We start from the raw sequence: 21,232 nt of genomic DNA on the forward strand, positions 1-21,232 counted from the left end.
GCATTTTTACTATGTGTTATTTTATTCAAAAACACACACATTCACACATCAATCATTACCCCTCACCTCAAATTACAAGTATAACTTACAGTACACATCTGTATGTACCTACCCTTACAAGCCCTCTAACATATTTCTGATTAAAAACAAAGGCAATTTCGAACTGTACATAAACGTTTATTTGGCACAAAAATACTAAGGGGGGGGGGGGATAAAAAAAAATTAAATTCGGGCCTCCAGAAGGCCAAACAGGATCTGGAGGTACAGGAGGGTGAGGACAATCTCCTGCATTAGGGCTGCCACCTCCTCCTGCTGCTGTCCAGTGTCTGTAGGGAAGGGATAAAAATAAAAAATTTATATATAACATACACAAATGTTTGTTGTATTTGTACCTAAAAATAAGTTGAGAGTTATGTGTGAAGGCCACATACATTTTTAAACTACATTGAAGATGGGTCTGCTGTAAACACAGTACTACAAAATAATATACTTAATTAACTGCAGGGGATATATATATATATATATATATATATATATATATATATATATATATATATATATATATATACACACACACACACACCACATGAAAAGCCTGTGTTTGTCCCTCTGCCCCTTACTCTGGTGGAGACCTCACAGTCCTCGTCCTAGTGCTGCCTCTGATTAAAATCCCTCCCATGACTAAGCTGCTGCTGCTGTTCTCCATGGACCTGAGAAGCATGTAATGAGCTCCACCAATCAGAGCTCAGCACAAACTTCTCAGCCTCTGTCCTCTGGTGCAAAGTGTCATGGGACTTAGTCAACTCCCAGAAATGCACTGCACACTTGTGCAATCAGTGTGCCTTGGCTCCCGATGCTCAGCACCATAAATCATTGTCACATTGGCAGATAGGTGAAGCTGCAGCACTACCCCACCCATGCACAAAACATTTAGCTAAAAAAGAAAAAAAACAACTTACACATTTTTTTGGTCAAAAATACATGACAACCACAGGGGGCCCCTAGCTAGAGGGGGGCCCAGGGGCACTGACCCCTTGTGCCTCCATTATAATCCGGCCCTGTGTTGCACATCATGCTGGGAACTGGAGTTACCCAACACCTGGAGCCACATAACTACCACACCACTAATGTCGGATATCTCATTGGATGTACTGTTATGTCAATTATTCAAGGGGTGAGGCATGGCCACACTCAAAAAAACCACCAAGGGGACCCTTGTTCCTGGAGAAGGACAGGACACACCTCATGGTCGCCCTGCAGTGATATGTTGCAACTAATGTTGATGTTGGATACACATATGTGGTTGTTGTGATTGTTGATGTGTAGAAATGTGTAGGTAAACATTAGACAAATTATTTACTTACGGCTACTTGAGCCATCCTCGTCACCGCTGGTTGGCTGTGCGGTGGTTGGGGGGGTCTGGAGCAACGCCAATGATGGTCCCGGAGTCTGGACCACGGTAGTGGCTGTTACTGGGGAATGGAGAGGTTTGGGGGTGGGTGGTGGAGAGGTATAGGGGGGTTGGAAATGGGGTGGGGAGGGGGGGGGGTGGGGGTTGGGGAGGTGGTGGGGGTGGGGGTTGTGGAGGGGGAAGGGGATGGGGAAATTGTGTGGGTCCAAACAGCACCCTGTGTCTCTTCCTCCTCCTCCTCTTCCTCCTCCTCCTCTTTCTTCTCCTCCTCTTCCTCTTCCTCCTCCTCCTCTTCCTCCTCCTCCTCTTTCTTCTCCTCCTCTTCCTCTTCCTCCTCCTCCTCTTCCTCCTCCTCCTCCTCCTCTTCCTCCTCTTCCTCTTCCTCTTCCTCCTCCTCTGGCTGCTCTGGGGCTGCCTGGTCCCGGCGTGCCTGCTCCCGGGCTTCTCTGGCGGCTCTTGCCCGTGCTGCAATGTTCATGTTGATGGCATAGAAATCGAAGATTGGGATTCATAAAAAAGGGGGAAAGAAAAATTCACATTAGTCATGCTCATAACCTTCCAAATGATCATTGCTGTGATATTTCAGACATTTATCATGCTAACTATTTGATATCCTACACCAAAAAACTGAGCAACTACTTAAACCCCCCCTATACCCCCCCTATACCCCCCATATACACCCATATACACCCATATACACCCCCCTATACCCCCCATATACACCCATATACACCCCCCTATACCCCCCATATACACCCCATATACACCCATATACACCCCCATATACACCCATATACACCCCCCTATACCCCCCATATACACCCATATACACCCATATACACCCATATACACCCCCATATACCCCCCATATACACCCATATACACCCCCCTATACCCCCCATATACACCCATATACACCCATATACACCCATATACACCCCCATATACCCCCCATATACACCCATATACACCCCCCTATACCCCCCATATACACCCATATACACCCATATATACCCCCCATATACACCCCATATACACCCATATACACCCCCCTATACACCCATATACACCCATATACACCCCCCTATACCCCCCATATACACCCCATATACACCCATATACACCCCCATATACACCCATATACACCCATATACACCCCCATACTCAGCAACCTATTTTTAAAAAGTACACACAACATTGCTAAAAAACGCAGACATACTAGTAATCAAAACTTACATCGGGCAATATGGCGGCGAAGGCTGCACAGTAGAACGGGCTGCCGCCGGCGCAGGTCTGACCAGCGCCGCTCAACCTGCCCCAGGCTTCTGCGGACGCCGGTCGTGGAAAATATCAGGCGGCGGGCAGCATTATACGCCCGCCGCTTGTCCGCATTAGAAACATATGGGCCCCTGGGCCCCAGGTGACGGTCCATGACGTGGACCAGGGCCAACAGCTCAGAGTTGGAGAATGGCCTAGCTCTGTTTGCTGTCATGGTGGCAATGGCGCAGTTATTAATTGCAGGTACATATATCACTTTTGGTGCTTGCTGATTGGTGTAAAAAATTGTTTGTTTGGTATTAACTTTATTAATCCCTCTTACATTAACAAACTGGATGCGAATAGAAACTTACGCGGACCGTTCCGATATACACACCACAACCAACAGCATGCATTCAATGTATAGAGAGGAACTGTATATATACAGTGTGCGGAAAATAATACACGCACCCCGTCTACTCATAACTACGCTGCTTAAAGGGGGCTCAATACACCGATTGCCATGAAGAGAAAAGTACTGTATATATAGTATGCGGAAAATAATACACGCACCCCGTCTACTCATAACTACGCTGCTTAAAGGGGGCTCAATACACCGATTGCCATGAAGAGAAAAGTACTGTATATATAGTATGCGGAAATTAATACACGCAACCGTCTACTTAGAACTACGATGCTTAAAGGGCCACAATGCAACATGTTGCTGTATGACAATTGCATAGACATTACATATGCAAGGCAAGCATTATAACGTGATGTTTTGAAATGTGACTCACAAAGCATACACGAACTCCAACAGATACCAGCTGACAACACTCATCATTGGAATGACAGGTGCACACATTTCACGCTGTAGCCCACAATGCTCCACAACCTGTGTATATACATATACGGGTGATTGATCAGGTGCATTGAGACCTGCATAATTTAAGCGGCAATTATCGGCGGGAAATATCGGCGTAAATTTGCATATACCTTGTGGGGAAAAATATACGCCCCCTTGTTCGTGGCGGGAGATTAACATATAAATATTCAGTCAGATGCAGCCCACAATTGCTGCAAACATGTCTGACTCTGACGATTCAGCAGCAGAGGACGCTCTGCAGAGAGCACAAGCAGAATCCCTGCTTGAAGCATTACAGAAGAGGGAACAGGAGCGGAGAAGGAGGGCCCAAGAGAGGAGTAGCCTGCAAGATCAAGCGGGCTCCTCAGTAACAGGCCCTGGTGAACCTCCACCAGCTCCACAAGGGCCAAGCAACCAGCCAGAACAAGAGGTTGTATCTCTCCAAACAGGTGTGACCCAGCAGGTGCATGGTGAGAGAACTGGGGCCACCAGAAAACGTGCTGCAACATCTAGGGTGATGACTGAGCAGGATACCACCACCAGAAGGAGAAACCCTGCATTTGTAGAGGCCGAAATGCGAATTCTAGTGCCCAGGGCACGCAAATGGATTGAATTGGCAACCAGGAAGCCGGGTGCCAGTGCAAGGCGAAACCTTTGGGACAAGATCACAGAGGAAGTGAACCAGGTGTCACCAGTGGTCAGAACTTGGGACGCGGTGAAGAAAAGGTTAGTGTGTTTGTCAGGGCAATTTTTCAGCAGTCTCCAGCAGGAACTGAGGCCCTTATTCTAGTTCACTCTTTCTGCCCAAATATTTCTTAGATGGACAAAACCATGTGCACTGCAGGTGAGGCAGGTGTTACTTGTGCAGAGATAATCAGATTTGGGTGGGGTTTTACACCTGCCTCACCTGCAGTGCACATGGTTTTGTCCATCAAAGAAATATTTTGCCACACATGGCAAAAAAACATAAGATCACCCACACTAGGAAATGTCACGTAGCTAGGGGTACCACATAGTCCCTTTAATTCCGGACACATATTAATTACACAGGTTCTGTGGCTGGCTGACTTCAAGACTCCACTTCACCTAATTTTAAACTGCCACAGAACCTGTGTAAGTAACATGTGTCCGGAATTAAAGGGACTAGGTGGTAACCCTACACGTAGCACAGTGGTGCACATATCTCATGGTGATATTTGTATTTTTAAACTTGTAGGTGGACTGACTTCAAAAGTGCCCTGAAGAGGAAGATGACTGACCGGTACAACCACAGCATGTCCACCGGGAGCGGTCCTATGCCTGACCATTTGGAGTATACCCCCCTGGAGCTGGGATCCTGTGACGTGATCGATGTGGGGGAGATCAGGGGGATCTCCAATATGGACAGTGAGCTCCCGGCGGAGGTCTTTGCTGCTGCTTTTGATGGTAAGTCACAGTAATGCATTGTATTTAGAAAGATAATTTTTATTGCGTATGTGATGGTGACATTGTTTTCAATTCTTATCCTAGCAGAAGCAGAAAGTCAGGATGTACCGGCAGCATCTTCCTCTGCAGAGCCACAGGTGGAGCAGGTGGTCCAGCCTCCACCAAGACGTCGCCCCCAGCCCCAGCCACAGGAGACATTGAGTGAGAGCCTGTTGGTGACGCTGGACAGGATCGAGCAGCAAGGGGTGGATGCTGCGATCCGTCAGCAGCAGGTGGCGGATTTTCTGGCGGAGTGGAAGGCCACAAACCAGCTGCAGGTTGAGGCGTTGAACCGCATTAATGAAACTCTGGCGGCTGGCATGCTAAGCATTGGCCAACACCTCAGCCGCCAGAATGAACTTATTGCGGAGCAGCTGTCCACCGCCAGGTCCCTAAGGGACAATCCCCCATCTGCTGCCCCACCCCAAGCTGCTCCCCAACCTTCCACCTCGGCTGACCCTCCTGTGTCGACTAGGGGAAGACGCCGAAAGCCAGCTGAGCCAAAGGCCCCTGTCCCCAAGGCCCCATCTAAAAGGGGCAAAAAGGGCCCAAATGAGACCTGGTTCACTTCCTCTGTGGTTGGAGGCCAAAGGTTTAAATTGCACTGGACATCCGCTTCCTGAATTGCCCATCGATCCATTTGCGTGCCATGGGCATGAAAGTTCGTATTTTGACCTCTACAAATGCAGGATTTTTTTTTTTGGTGGTGTGTATCTTGCTTAGTATTCACCCTGGTTGTTGCAGTACGTATTCTGGTGTCCCCATTTCTTTCACCATTGCATTTGCAGGGTAACACATGTTTGGAGATATGCAACCTCTTGTTCTGGCTGTTTTATTATTTGTGTGTCTATTTTATTTGTTTATTTGATTTCTCACATTAAAGTGTCAAGCTGTGATGCTGAACAGCAAATAAATTTATTTTACAAATTAAATCTAAATTGTGGTATGTGTAATTTCTTGTGTGAAACAAATACTAGATTTATGTGTACTTACTGACCAGGGTATTTTTGAACATTTGTTGAAGTGTGGTGGAAGTTTCCCATGTGTAACCCTCTCCATGGCCATTCCCATGTTCCTATCCAACTTTTCCCTGCTAATTAGTTTGTGTCAGCACATGTGCAGAGCAACTTAATAGGTGAGAAAGCAGTTTGTGTGCAGGTGAGGTAGCTCCTACAGTAGTAGGTAAAAGCAGGTCCAGAACAATGCTTTCCTCATGGAGTGGGTGAGGCAGACAAACAAGGGTGAAAAGGTAAATTGCTGTAGGAATGCATATGTGTCCTCCCTAAAAAAAGATGTGTGAATGGGCCAAACATGATAAATTAGCTTGTGAACAAACATGCATAACTTTTAAAATATATATGATTTGACAGTGTCATAAGCAGATGTAGGAATCCTTTGTTAAAGAGATGAGAGTGCAATAATGTGATTGGTGGCATCTTACATCCAGAGTGTAGTGAAATCCAAATCATAGCAGATGAGATAGTGGTACAGTACAGGTCATAATTTTGGGTACTATACAAAGATGGTGTGGAAAATAGTGGTCATGGGCTTCAAACATTGCTGAAACATCCTTTGTAGGTGTTAGATGTGGTTTATGTTATTGTATCCTAAATACAAAACCTATGTTAGTATTAGAGTGAACACGTTGACACATGTCGACTTGTGTAGATTGAGTGTGCTACTGCGTAAAGTCTATGAAAGCACGTAGTGAATGTGTCTGTTTATCAAATACCTACCTTAGCGTATAAAAAGATTCTTACCTTAAATTAAACAAACCTTTAAATGTGGAGAAGTATAGAAACATAAGCTTCCAATGTGTTTGCGTGCTGCATGTGTGGCTTGCAGGCAGTGAAATCATGGTTTGGAGTTAATAGACTGCAGCATTGCTTATTACATTCAGGTGTATGTGTTTGAGTAGTAATCAGCGTTAATTAGCCAACTCAGGCGCACGCTGGCATGCGGTATCTGTAGGGGTGGTTTTAGCTGGCGGTTGGCGGCCGCCTGATTGGTGTCCGAAACGAACGGTGCCTTAGTCGATCGTGCGGTAGTAGCACCGCTCATTTTTGGTGCACACCCCCGTGTACGCCCATATTTACGCCCATTTTCCCTCATTATTTCGTCCGCTCCCATCAACACGCCCCTATGCCGCCCAATTACCCGTACGCTCGCGTACAGGTTTTTTCGCACGTTGAGACACCGGCCGTAAGCGTTGTGGAGTGTTCGCGCCGGCGCATTAGCGTATCTGCACATGCGCAGATCGTAAAAAACCCCGGGACGTACGCGTACGGCCCGGACGCTCCAACCAGAATAAGGCCCAAAGTGTAGTAATAATTGTCACAGCTCAAAGTAAATGTGCATTGCAGAAGCAGTCATTCATTTGGACGGGTTTTTAACTACTGTACATATAATAAGCTTAAGACAAATCCAACCAAGAGCTTCAGGGTTAATGTGTGTGGTATGTGTAGATAAAGTACATCATTTAATGGAAGTGGAAGCCCTTTAACAAAATGATTGGTGACCAGGGCCGGTCTGCCTATATGGCACTTATGGCAAATGCCAGAAGGGCTGATGGACCGGTCTGGCCCCACATAAACACCTGGGCTGGCCGACTCTGCTCGGCCGCCCACATACAGGAACCCCGAGAAACTTTGGAAATTGAACAGCACAGCCCCCCAAAGCTACGCCGGGGGTGTGCCATGAGGCCAAACTCTTGCACATGAATTGCTACTTTCCATGTTACTTATGTGGCACAGTGCACAATGCCATTAAACCTGTTTTCTTTCTTATATCCCAATGTATATTGTCCCAAAGCCTTATTATAGATATAAATGGTCACCTGACGATTCATCAAACATCACCCTGACACCCTTGCCATCATTGACAATCATTAGAGAAGAGGAAGGATTGTAGGTGGAAGTCCACGGTCGCAGTGTGCCATCATGTTTAATATACCGGGTGTGAAGTTCAATCGGGGATTGACGTTCTCCTTTAGCAAATGGGAAGAATTCAGCCCATGTGTCTGGACCTGAAAAGATAAAAAGAAAAATGTAATCTTACTGAGGACAACACTTAGGAACCACTTCTGGTTCACTCTTGGTGAACCGAATTCGGTCCTTGCCCTGGTGGTTGGGGTTTTCGCTGGGCGTTCCCATGGGGGGTGCGGGTGGCTGCCCTGACTTTGTCCTGGTGCCTACAAATATAATTTAGTCTCCACTGATTTATATTTACGAGTCAATTAGAATCACCCCCTCACTGAATAATAAATATGTGCTCATAAATCAAAGACTAACCATAGACCGTATGTTTGTGTGTTACTGTACTTGGCAAATGCTGGATTATAGAGATCACATACTGTACTCGATGTTCACATTTTCATGCAGATTTGTAAACAGGGAAGTATGGGGAACAGTAAAAGATTATGTAAGGGGTAAAGGAAAGGTACCAAATAAGTGAAAGACCTCATACCTCCAAACCTTCCCTATTTTCGCAGGACAGTCCCATTTTTGAGGGGGGACGGACTGTACCACGTCCCACCCACAGCCGGCAATTTCCCTTTGGTGGTGAGGGCAGTTGGGAGTACCCCTGTCAGAGCAGCAGTGAATAGACGCTGTGTGCATGTGCACAGCTGCTATTCGGGGAGACAAGATGCATGGCCAGCAGCTCACAGAGTGCTGCTCATGCCCCCCACATCGGCGAAACTGGGGCATGGCTACGCGATTATGGACATTCTGCCCCTAAAGATACAGCCCCTTTTTACGATAACAGAATTGATCTTACAGATTAAGGAATCCTTATGGGACTTATACCATATAAAAACATATTGAAAAGACTTGCCGGACGCTCTCAGCCAATCAGCGTCCGGGCCATTCTTTTCAAAATGTATTCAAATTCAGCAGCGCTTCCCACCCTGCCGCCCGGCAAATAGCGCTACAAGCTCCCAGCTGCCGCTGCCTGGATCCTCGCAGTCTGGACCCCGCTGCCCGGACCCTGCTGCTGCACATAGGCACCCTCCCGGCGCTGTCTTTCCCTCCTCACACCAGAAAATGCAGGGACTAGGCTGATGTGAAAGAGGCCATCCCAGGAATGTCCCTGCTTGATCCCTGGACTGTATTCCCTGGTAATTACCTGCATTTTTTGGTGTGAAAGGGGTATAAGGATGAGCAAGGTTCATCCAAAGGAACAAGCAGGGGTGGGACCCAGCAATAGGATTTCTTTAAAGGTCAGGGACAGGAAGGTACAGTACCGGTATAACTAATATCTAACCAACACTGCTGTCTAAAGTTTACAATTCTGAAATCAACATGAAAATTATGTAAATCCTGGAAAATCAACTTTATATGCCACTTAGATAGGGTCGGACATGTATCATTGCTGTGCTAGAAAACAATAGGTGGCTTAGTTATAGCAAGCTAATACAGTCAAACCTTTAGTGGGATCTCAAAGGACGGCCCGTTTAGCCTCACCTAGGGCCAGACGTACTAACTAAAGGCCCCCATACACGCGATAGCAGCGTGCCATGGGATGCGCGCTCCCCCGGGCATCGCATCACACAGTAGAAAAAGTATGTGCTGCACATACTTTTTGTACTGCCCGCGGATCGCATCGCACGCAAATCACATGCAAAACACATGTGTTGCGATGCGATCCAGCCCATAACGCATCGCAGCGTATATGGGCACCTTAAGCTTCAAAACAGTGATAACGTGGAAAGTAATAAACTATTATCCAATCAGATCCCAACTGTCATTTTTCAACACAGTATGTAGCATGGCAGTAAGTAGTTGATTGGCCTGGTAGTTTATCTCCACTTTATCACTTCTTGACGTTTGATACACCTGACCCTTAAAGAGGTATCTCACTTATCCGGTTTCTCATTTATCCAGGTTCAAGAGGGTATTGGTCGACAGGGCTTAGGTTGACACACGAAATAGGTTGACATGGCTAAGGTCATCGGGGTCAGAAGGTCGAGACAGGCATTATGTGGACAATAGAAAGGTCGAAAGTCAAAAGGTCGACATGAGTTTTTCACATTTTTTTGTCCCGAATTTCAATGTAAGTTGACATGGGCACCGTATAAGTGTACCGCGTCCCCTCATATGGCTCGCTGCACTCTCCATGATCTGCATGCTATTACAGGTCTGTTCTCCCTCCATGCCCTAGTGGAAGGTAGGGTATGAAATACCACCTGTCTGCACAAATCAGCAAAAAAAGAGAAAAGGGTAGTAGACCTAGCGCCGTAATAGAGGTTCTCATTTATGCAGGATCAAACAGTATACTTCAACACAGGTGATATCAATCATAAATTAAAGGGAAGTCCAGGAATAGAGCATTGTGTCCCTCCTGGAGAGGGTCATGTTGGGAGGTATGAAACAGTACATGTGTGACTTATAGGGGTACCTAAATGCTAAATAAAACTATGTACATTGAGAACATGCTTTGTTTCAGTGTCCCTTCTGACATCAGTGATTGGCAGTAGAGACTCGTCAACACCTGAACTAATCCCAGTTACAGAGATTCTAAAGGTGATTATTTCATTTATAGAGGTTATTAACTGCACTACAGAGGTCCTAACAGCAATCAGCTTAGTTATAAAGGAGATTAATCCTAAATGTCAGTCTCGGTTAAAGAGGTTTGATAGTCTCACTAAAAGGTTTTTTGGTTTGACTGTAATAGGACAAGCTACCAGCATTAACTTGGCAATGAATCAGAAACCAACAAGCAACATTAATGACTGTATTTGCAAAGGGATATCCTAAAGAAGCTGTACTAATATACCTATAATCAGTACTATTTTCTGGAAAAATAGGTCCAGGAACTCCGGGTCTGAGGGTGGTTCGATTAAGTAAAAATAGGTAGGGAGAGAGAGATGTATATATATGTGTATATATATATATATATATATATATATATATATATATATATATATCTCCTATATATTTGGCTACATCTGTCACTCAAAGTGGGTGTCTGTGTCTATAACGCTCTGTTCCTGGACTTTCCTCTTAATGTGTGATTGCCTTCATCTGTGCTGAACACCTTTCTGAGAAATTAACCTGTTTAAAACAGGTGATGGCAATCATACATTAAGGGGAAGTCTAGAAACAGAGCATTGTGTCCCTCCTGGAGAGGGTCATTGCCAGACACCCACTGCCTTCCCATGTTGCCCAGCACTGCTACTCCACAGCCACCAGGTGAGCGCCCCCCTCCCGCGATTTGTGGCAAAACCTCCCCCCCCCCGCCCCCCCCCCTCCCGCGATTCGCGGCAAAAACACCCGCTCCCCCGTGACCCCCCCTACCGCGAATCTCAGCAAAAACACCCCCGCGACCCCCCCTCCCACGATTCGCTGCAAAAAGAACCCCCCCACGACCCCTCCCGCAATTCGCGGCATAACCACCACCCCGTGACCCCCCCCCTCCCGCGAATCGCGGCAAACCCTCCCCCGTGACCCCCCCCCCGATTCGCGGAAAAAACACCCCCCCGCGACCTCCCTCCCGCGATTCGCGGCAAAAAGAACCCCCCCGCGACCCCCCCTTGCACGATTGGCGGCACCCCCCCTGCGACCCCCCTCCCGCGATTCGCGGCACCCCCCCCCGCAATTCGCAGCAGCCCCAGGATTAAATGGCACATGCAAAACACTGACATGGCTATGGTCGACAATGAAAAAGGTTGACATGAGTTTTTGAAGATTTATTTTTAATTTTTTTTTATTTTTTCATATTCATTGTCATATGTCGACATGGACACCAATGAAGTGGCACACTTATGTCAACATTTACATGTGTTGACCTTTCTGTGTTGATTTTTTCTTGTGGCGATTCGCGTCACAGCCCCCCGCAACCCCCCCTCCCGCGATTCGCGGCACCCCCCGTGACCCCCCACCTCCCGCAATTCGCGGCAACCCCCCACCGGAACCCCTGTGAACCCCACCCTCCCGCGATTCGCGGCACCCACCCCCGCGCCCCCCCCTCCCGCAATTCGCGGCACCCCCCCCCGTGATTCGCGGCAGCTCCAGAATTAAATTGCACATGGAAAACACTGACATGGCTATGGTCGACAATGAAAAAGGTTGACATGAGTTTTTGAAGTTTTTTTGTCATTTTTTGAATATTTTCATATTCATTCTCATGTGTCGACATGGACACCAATGAAGTGCCACACTTATGTCAACATTTACATGTGTTGACCTTTCTGTGTTGATTTTTTTCTTGTGGCAATTCGCGTCACACCCCCCGCAACCCCCCCTCCGGCGATTCGCGGCACCCCGGCACCCCCCTGCGACCCCCCCCCCTCCCGCAATTCGCGGCAACCCCCCACCGGAACCCCCATGAACCCCGCTCTCCCGCGATTCGCGGCACCCACCCCCCGCAACCCCCCCCCCCTCCCGCAAATCGCGGCACCCCCCGCGATTCGCGGCAGCCCCAGGATTAAATGGCACATGCAAAACACTGGCACGGCTATGGTCGACAATGAAAAAGGTTGACATGAGTTTTTGAAGATTTATTTCATTTTTTGAATGTTTTCATATTCATTGTCATGTGTCAACATGGACACCAATGAAGTGGCACACTTATGTCAACATTTACATGTGTTGACCTTTCTGTGTTGATTTTTTCTTGTGGCGATTTGCGTCACACCCCCCCGACACCCCCCCCCCCCACAACCCCCACTCCCGCGATTCACGGCACACACACACACACCTCCCCCGCGATTCTCGGCACCCCACCCCGTGACCCCCCCTCCCGTGATTCACGGCACACCCCGCGACCCCCCCTCCCATGATTCGCCGCAACCTCCGCCCCGTAACCCCCCCTCCCGCGATTCGCGGCACCCACCCCCGCGACCCCCCCTCCCACAATTCGCGGCACCCCCCCGCGATTCGCGGCAGCTCCAGAATTAAATTGCACTTGGAAAACACTGACATGGCTATGGTCGACAATGAAAAAGGTTGACATGAGTTTTTGAAGTTTTTTTTTTCATTTTTTGAATGTTTTCATATTCATTCTCATGTGTCGACATGGACACCAATGAAGTGCCACACTTATGTCAACATTTACATGTGTTGACCTTTCTGTGTTGATTTTTTCTTGTGGCGATTCGCGTCACACACCCCCACCCCCCCGCAACCCCCACTCCCGCGATTCACCGCACACACACCCCCCCGCGATTCTCGGCACCCCACCCCGTGACCCCCCCTCCTGTGATTCACGGCACACCCCCCGCGACCCCCCCTACCATGATTCGCCGCAACCCCCGCCCCCGTAACCCCCCTCCCGCGATTTGCGGCAACCCACCCCGCAACCCCCCTCCCGCGATTCTCTGCAATCCCTCCCCTTCCGCGATTCGCAGCATCCACCCCCCCACAACCCCCCCTCCTGCAATTCGTGGCACCCCCCGCGACCCCCCCTCCTGCAATTCGCGGCACCCTCTGCGACCCCCCCTCCCGCGATTCGCGGACACCTAAGTTGCAATACAGGGCATCTTTCATACAATTCTAACCATATTTCTCATATACAAACGTTCACAAATTAAGGGGGCGCAGCCCCTTACGACGGTGTGAAGAGCGCCCGTAGGGCGCGATGAATCACCTAGTATATATATATATATATATGAAAAAAGAAAGTTGGGTTTCAGAGGGCGCTAATATATCACAACAATTTTGATAAAAATGGTATTTATTACAACCTCAGTAAAAATTGTCATAAAAAACACCTCTTAGGGTGTAATGTTTACACATAAACAATGAAAATAAAACTCTGGTGTGACATTATGAGTCGCAATTGGAACGATGACACTGGTGGTATAGTCAATTCAGAATGGAAGGCCCAACGCGTTTCGTCATATTCATGACTTCATCAGGGGCAGTGAAACAATTGAAACGACTATAATATTCAGAAATAAGTATCAAGTATCCAGAGTGAATTTCTCAGCAATTAGCCAGAATGATGGCACGATTATTCAATAAGAGCCGATGGGTTTTGATTTTCTCCAGCAATAAACGATGCTGGGCTCAAATGAGAAAATGGCCCGTACAATATTGGAGTTCTGTGAAGAGATGTACACCGCATGAATCCACCAGATTATATATATATAGACTTCTTTATATATATATATATATATATATATATATATATATATATATATATATATATATATATATATATATATATATATATATATATGGGTTGGGATCATTTGGTCTATTGCATACCGCCTGTCGGCACATGTTGGCTCAAAAAACAGTGAAAAACTCCATGTCGACCTTGTGAATGTCGACATAGACAATGTCGAACTAATGACCTTGTCGAACTAATGACCTGTCGAACTATTGACCTTTCGAACTAGAATCATGTCGACCTTTTCCCATGTCGACCTAGAGTCATGTCGACCTTTTACCATGTCGACCTAATGGATTCGACCTAATGACTGTCGACCATAATGCAGTAGACAAAATGACCGCATCCCATATATATATATATATATATATATATATATATATATATATATATATATATATATATATATATTATATTTAGAAACAAAAGCACTCACAGGTAACTTTAAAATAAAACTTAGCTCATGGAAAGTACATTTTGTCCCAGAACAGGTTTAGGAACCCAGTTCCGGATGATTTCACATCTAATTAGAGGTTCAGTAACTGAGTTCCGGCTGGTTCCTGCTGAAATATAGCACTGCCTATAATACAAACAGCGTACACATAAAAACTACCACAATATAAATGTGAGGCACTATCAGCAACAAACAACTGTCATATCTTCTATATTAAATTCACACTGTGTTCATGCCGACTCCAGATGATGTATTAGTAAAGTGATGGAAACAATATCTTAACTGAGAAAAACAAATAAATCTAAGCCTCAATGACATTAAATACTGCGCTCACCATTGCACATGCCGTAATCCCATTCATGTCTTAGTGCCATCACGTGTCTTCTTTATTGACTTCTGCCTCCTTGTTACAAGTATTAAATCATGTACTGATTGTGTTCCTGTACTGTCCCATATGCCATTTATAGTCTCCTGCTACCCCCTGTGGCTAGACCTGGGTTTATCCATCCTCCTCCCCTATTTTCTGGGTGGAGATCAGAGAATGACAATGTTATCCTGACTAACAAGCCCCCGTGCCCTGTGGGACCATGTTCAAGATATGATGATCCCTTCTCACATTTGAACAGAGCACGAGATGTAAAGCTAATCTGACCACCACAAGTATACATTACAGAGCCAGCCACATTCACACACGGACGTGGAGATTCCGACAGAAACTGAATCACTGCAGTTGATGTGAGAATATGTCTCACCCAAGCAGTTAATACTATAAGTGCTTAGCACATACATGATTAGAACTTTTATAAGTTCATCTTTTCATTATGAAGGGTGAACTGGAACCAGAAGGAATGCATCAAAGAGGAACCAGAATTCTACTGCCTCTTCCAGAGAATAACAATTGGCTGGCTGGATACCAGGTGACCAATGCGGAATAACATTTGCTTGTAGCAATGTTAACTGAGACCTCACAATTTCAACAATCAAACATGTAAATATAATTAAAGGGACATCAAAGAAATGTACTCGTTAATTCATTGACGTGACATAAAGTAACATTTACAAATATATTGGGGCATATTTAATTAGCCGCGTTAACGGGCAAAGCAAGCTAATGAGGATGGCCACAAGTTTTTTCTATTTAAATAGATGGGCAAATTTTGCTGCGGTAGTTTTCAATAGGCTGTAACTGTGCCTATAGTTTTCATGGTAAAGGAATTGTTCATTCGTACTTCAAGAGAGAATATACTGTACTTCACATACTCCCACCCCTCTCCCACAGTGGTGGCTATATGTACACATCATCCTGTCCTCTCCGGAGGATCAGTCCCATCTCCTTACTATGCATGACAGAGATTGGGCAGATCTCCCTTGATTATTGTATGGACGTTATATCTCTTCAGCACTGTGCTGCTACTTAAACTGCTTTTTTTCAAAATCCCGCTGTCAGCCACAAGTCAATGAATAAGTCATCAGGAAGCCAACAAGGGGAAGATGTGAAAACAATAGGGGGATTATCGAAGCATTCAATCAGCTCCTGCCATGTCACAGGCGGTGACAGTTAGGCATACTTGCCTACATTTCAGTTTTCCTCTCCAGGAGACCCAAATGACAGGGGGCGGATGTGGGGGGCGACTGATGTCCCTAAGCCCCACCCCAATCCCACAAAACGCCATGATTTGTGTGCCCATAAAGAGGGATGAAGCTAAAATGATGTGGTTTGCATCGCGTTTGCCCCGCCACCTCCCTGGAGACCCACGAAGTCTGGCATTTGTCGCTGTGGGGAAGGTGGGTGTGGTGGCCCTGGAGAGCATGCAGGAGTCTTGCCCACATTCTCGGTGGGGCCCGGAGGGGGACTCCATTTTCAGGATCCTCCCGGCCATCCCGGGAGGATAGACAAGTATGCAGTTAGGAGATGATTGGTTGCTACTTTATCTCTCTCTTCTTTATCTCTCTCCAAGCTTTGCTACTTCCCCAATGTCTCAAGTACAGTAATTTTTATTAACAAAAGAAAGTATACACAAGTTATGCATTTTTTATACAGATGGAGCTCATTCATCGCCAGGAATCACCAGAATGCCCCCACTGATGATCACTGGCGGAGAGACGCTCCATCTGACTGGGATGCGCGTCTCACACGCACGTGCATCCCAGTCAATCGGTGGCGGGGAGTGAAAACCCTGCCCGTATCCGCTTCAGGGAGAAGGGCAGGTTAGGGGGAGGGTGCGGGGAAGCGGCGAGGACCGGCGGACAGCGACAAGGAGCAACGGGGAGGCGGCGGTGAGCTCCATTGGAACGGGGTGTGCGAGTGTCGCGTGCGCGCAAGCCCCCTTCCGGCAGATGGCGGCGGCTGGAGGAGGCTGGCGATTCTATCGCCAGTCCCCAGCTGAATGAGTCTGGCTCCATCTGTACTGTTAATATTTTGCAATTTAAAACAGGAAGTTTTCAGTTAGCATAATTAGATCAATAATTACAAGTCATTTTTGGGGTATAGAATATGACCTCAAATTATCTCAAAGTGTACATTTTTATTGTGTTATGCACCCCATTTAATTAAAAAATTTTTTTAAATAATTGCTTTTTTCATTTTATTTACAAAGTATACCTAAAGGCCATTTTTCATGCTTTTTTTATTTTTCATTTTCATTTTTTTGATGAAAGTTTATGAACAAAGTTTGCTTTATATCATTTATTTTCTAAATGCACAAACCACCATTTAATTGCGTTGCACTGCAGATGGGGCTGATGCAACACATGCGGAGATAATTAAATTGGGGGGGGGGGGGGGGTAGATTTTGTCTGTGCAGGGTACTGACTACTTCATTCTTACTTCAATTTAGATTTCAGTTTGAACACACCCCACCCAAATCTAAGGGGTATATTTACTAAAGCTTCTAAAAATGAAAAGAGGTGATATTGCCCATAGAAACCAATCAGATTCCGGTCTATCATTTTCTAGGATACAATAGAGCAGAGGTCCTCAAACTATTTTGCTCAATAAAAATAATGACAGGACCCCAGCAAGTTACTGCAGAAGGTCAGCACATCACATGTATGGTCAGCAGACAGCACACGCATGGCAGCATTGTGGAGGCACAAAATGATAGAAGGATTAGAAAAGTCATCAGCCTGATGGTCAGCAACATGGAGTCGCGTCCCCATGCTGAGAAACTTGGGTCCCACTTTGGGGTCAGGACCCACGGTTTGAGAATCGCTGCAATAGAGAAATGATAGACAAAATATGATTGCACATGTTACTGTATATCAGCCCCAACTGCAGTTTTGCCCAGTTCTGTGCTTTTTGCTTTGCTAACAAGCTGAATAAGGCCCATTGCCATTTTCTTGGCACTTACACACGTCTTTCACATCACATATGGCTGACAATTCGCAAAACCTCTGCTGCCATAACTGCAACTAGGAATTTTAAATTGGGTTGGAGTATTCTCGGGAGCACGCATTAAGGTCCCGATACATTAGGTCGACTTGTCCTAAGGACAAGTCAGCCCCTATTTCCCCTGAGCTCCCCAGGAGAGCTCACTAAGATTTGGCACTTATTGTGCCATTTATTTACATGTGATAAATCGCATGTAATGTATTGCATGTAAGCCCGGGGAGCTGCAGGCAGGGGCTGGCAGAATTGAAAAATCTGATTTAATAGAATGGGTGGCCGCTGATTGGCTGAAAGAGCTCTTTCAGCCAATCAGCGGCCACCCAGTCCTTTGAATAGGATTTTTCAATTCTCTCCACTGCACCCCGCACCATATAAGATGCGATACACTGCGATGTGCCATTGAAGATTTACCCTATGTGCAGCCCGTCGGATGATTTCACCTGATTTCTCGGCTCGATCTGCCTGAATCAGGTGAAATCGGGCAGCAGCACAGGATCTAATGAGTCCATAACAGACCATAACAGAACTTTCTGGTTACATAATAATATTAATTGTAAAGTTATTGCAAAGTTAATAATGGTCATTAGCTTTTTTTGCTGTAGTCAATGCTAAATAAGATAATGCTATCTCATAGTTATTTTTTAATACTGTCGTTCCTGTAATCCATTACCTGCATGTGGCCAAATAACTCCCCTTCCCGCAAATTGAATTGCTCAAGGACATTTGAGCATCTGTCAGACAGAAGAGTATCATTCATCGAAAAGTAATTTAAAAATATACAGTAGTAGAGCTGGATGCTGCATAGAACATCAGTATATAAATATCATACACAATCTAGCCTTATTTAAACTTTAGTTCTAAATATACAGTATCATGATAAGCTTTTATTGTTTCTGCTCAGCTTTTCCAAACACAATATATACTGGATTTGGTCTTTAATCATTTGGTTTATGCTTCTTTACTTTAGCTTTGCTGTAGGTGTTGAAACGCTACTGTTTACAAATTGATGATATATTAAACAATAGCATTGGTATTCAGGGGGATTTGGGGTATAATCCTGCCTATGCACCCATGTCCAGTGAGGCAATGCCGTAGACATGTTGGCACCGATTACAGGGAGGATTTCTAGAAAGAAGGACATCACTATGTTTGGTGACATATAACAGACGATGATGGCTTTACTAGGAATAAACTGATCAAGCCATTGACTTAGTAAAGAATAGTTTTGGGATGGGATTCGAACAATTAATGTACAGCTGCCAAGTTGGTACTTAACTAGACATGCCAACGTCACAGAGATTTGCTGTAATACCCCCAGATATGTCATTGCTGGTTTGGATTGCAGCTGTTATGGGTTTTTTTTTCCAGACAACCATTGACTACATAATTGTTGCGCACTGGAGGTTCTACTGAACAAAATCAGTGTGTGTGGGCCTTTAGATTTGCTTGAGATGTGTCCAAAATGAAAATCGCACACACGGTTTGATTCCGTTTTCGATTCGATTTTTATTAGATATGGACTATTCTACCTGCTATGAAGTTTTTTCTACTCATTTTTGATTTCCACTATTTTCTATTCAATTTTTCTTTCGATGTGCATTTGATTTGCTATTCGATTTGCTGTTAGATCAACACTGGCTTCAGGCAGGAGATGAACATCGAATCAAATGCTGCAGAGAACACATTAGATTTGCATGATCTACATTAGATTTCCACTAGCAAGCAGATAAATGCGCCCCCCCCCCGCTCCTTCTTCACCCAATACCACTCACCAGCATGGTAGTAGATGTGTACGCTTACCCATCCACTCGCATACGGCCATCATTCGATGGTCTCTCACCATCCAAGTATTTTTTTCTATGTTCCTGGATAAGTCTATATTTACTTTGATCCTGGATGGAGAAGGTCAAAAATGGGGCGGGCGCTGATGTCATGTGATGTCAGCTGCCAAAGCCCTTCGCTCCCGGGGTTTGCCCATGGTCATATTCACACATTCGCAAATCCCGACCACTGGACAGTGGATCGAAATTGGCACGCAGAGAGTTGGTCTGAATGGCCCCCTAAATTCAGTGTAATAATAAAGCCGTTTGGTGTCTGTGGGTTACATGCAAAAGCAGCAAATGTTTACCCTGCACAGAAAAAAATCTAAATGTATTTCCCCCCTTATGGTTTGTTCCAGATACAAAGTAACTTTTTTTTTTTTTTTGCTTTACTTCGAAAAATGGATCAGGCCCAGTAAAGGTGCATGCACACTGGGTGTTTTTGCCCCAGCATGTATGCACAGCAATGAGCGCTAAAATTGCTGGTCTGAAAATCATGCATACACACTGAGCGATTTCTTCCAGCCATTTTCCCTGCTGTGTACGGCTTTCCATAGCAGGATTATTTGGAGCACCACGTTCAAGCTCAATTTTATTTTAAGCGCCAGATTCAAGCCCAATTGTCCATATTTGAAAGTTTTCAACTAACTTAATTGGCCCAATTATTATACTGTATACCATTTTTTTAAGTAAAAAAAACGGGCTCAAAGTACCTCATAATCAAATCTTTTTTAATCAGTTTATTTAAAGTATTTAAATAAGTGTAATTAAAGTATTTGTTTCAATTTAAAATAATTGCTTTTTTAATTTTTTGGGATGACTCAAATGACCCCAAATTACTTTTTTTTCTATATTTTTTTGCATGTAATTAAATTAATTGAATAAGCTTTTTACAATATTTAACCTTTTGAAAAAAAATTTAACAACTTTTAAGTGGTACATTATTTTCCATATGTCCACAAGTAGTCTTCTATATAATTATGCTAATGAGTTTGTCACAGGTTCTGTCCAGTTTTTTTTTTTAAGGTCTAGAAAAGTCTCTGCACTTTTCATGCTCTGTTCTCAGTTCACCTTTGGGACAAAATTCTCAAGAGTTGTGTGAATATTGTATTTGAATTGTACATATCTTAGGTACGTGCATGAAGGCGAAACGTGTGAATCTGCTGTCAAAGTGTGCAGTTTTAACACCTTTGTAAACTTGCACCTAACTTAATTCTCCCCTAAATGTAACATATTATATAATGTTCTAGCTGAATATCAAGGGGAAAACTGCAGTAGTAGGGTTTTTTGATCCAGCCACAAATCAATGTGGGTTTAGGAGCCTACATGATGTTTCAGAAAAGACATTGAAAATACTGAAACATAAAAACATAGAATTTGACGACAGATAAGAACCACTTGGCCCATTTAGTCTGTCCCTTTTTTAAACATGTTACCTCAAACCATATTTGATCCTTAT

The 21,232-nt window shown here is 45.1% G+C and overlaps 1 protein-coding gene across 4 annotated transcripts in view; it reads right to left on the reverse strand.

Moving 5' to 3' along the window:
* Positions 1–21,232, reverse strand: part of LOC146080281 (carbonic anhydrase 3-like) — a 77,701-nt gene that overhangs the window by 19,859 nt on the left and 36,610 nt on the right. For all 4 annotated transcript variants that reach the window (XM_083187366.1, XM_083187362.1, XM_083187364.1 and 1 more), the window contains one exon: positions 7,834–8,022. In XM_083187366.1, the coding sequence (XP_083043492.1) occupies positions 7,834–8,022 (189 nt within the window). The remainder of the gene's footprint in view (positions 1–7,833; positions 8,023–21,232) is intronic.

The sequence above is a fragment of the Crinia signifera genome, chromosome 5 (assembly GCF_055691185.1).
Source record: "Crinia signifera chromosome 5, ASM5569118v1, whole genome shotgun sequence".
Taxonomy (NCBI): Eukaryota; Metazoa; Chordata; class Amphibia; order Anura; family Myobatrachidae; genus Crinia; species Crinia signifera.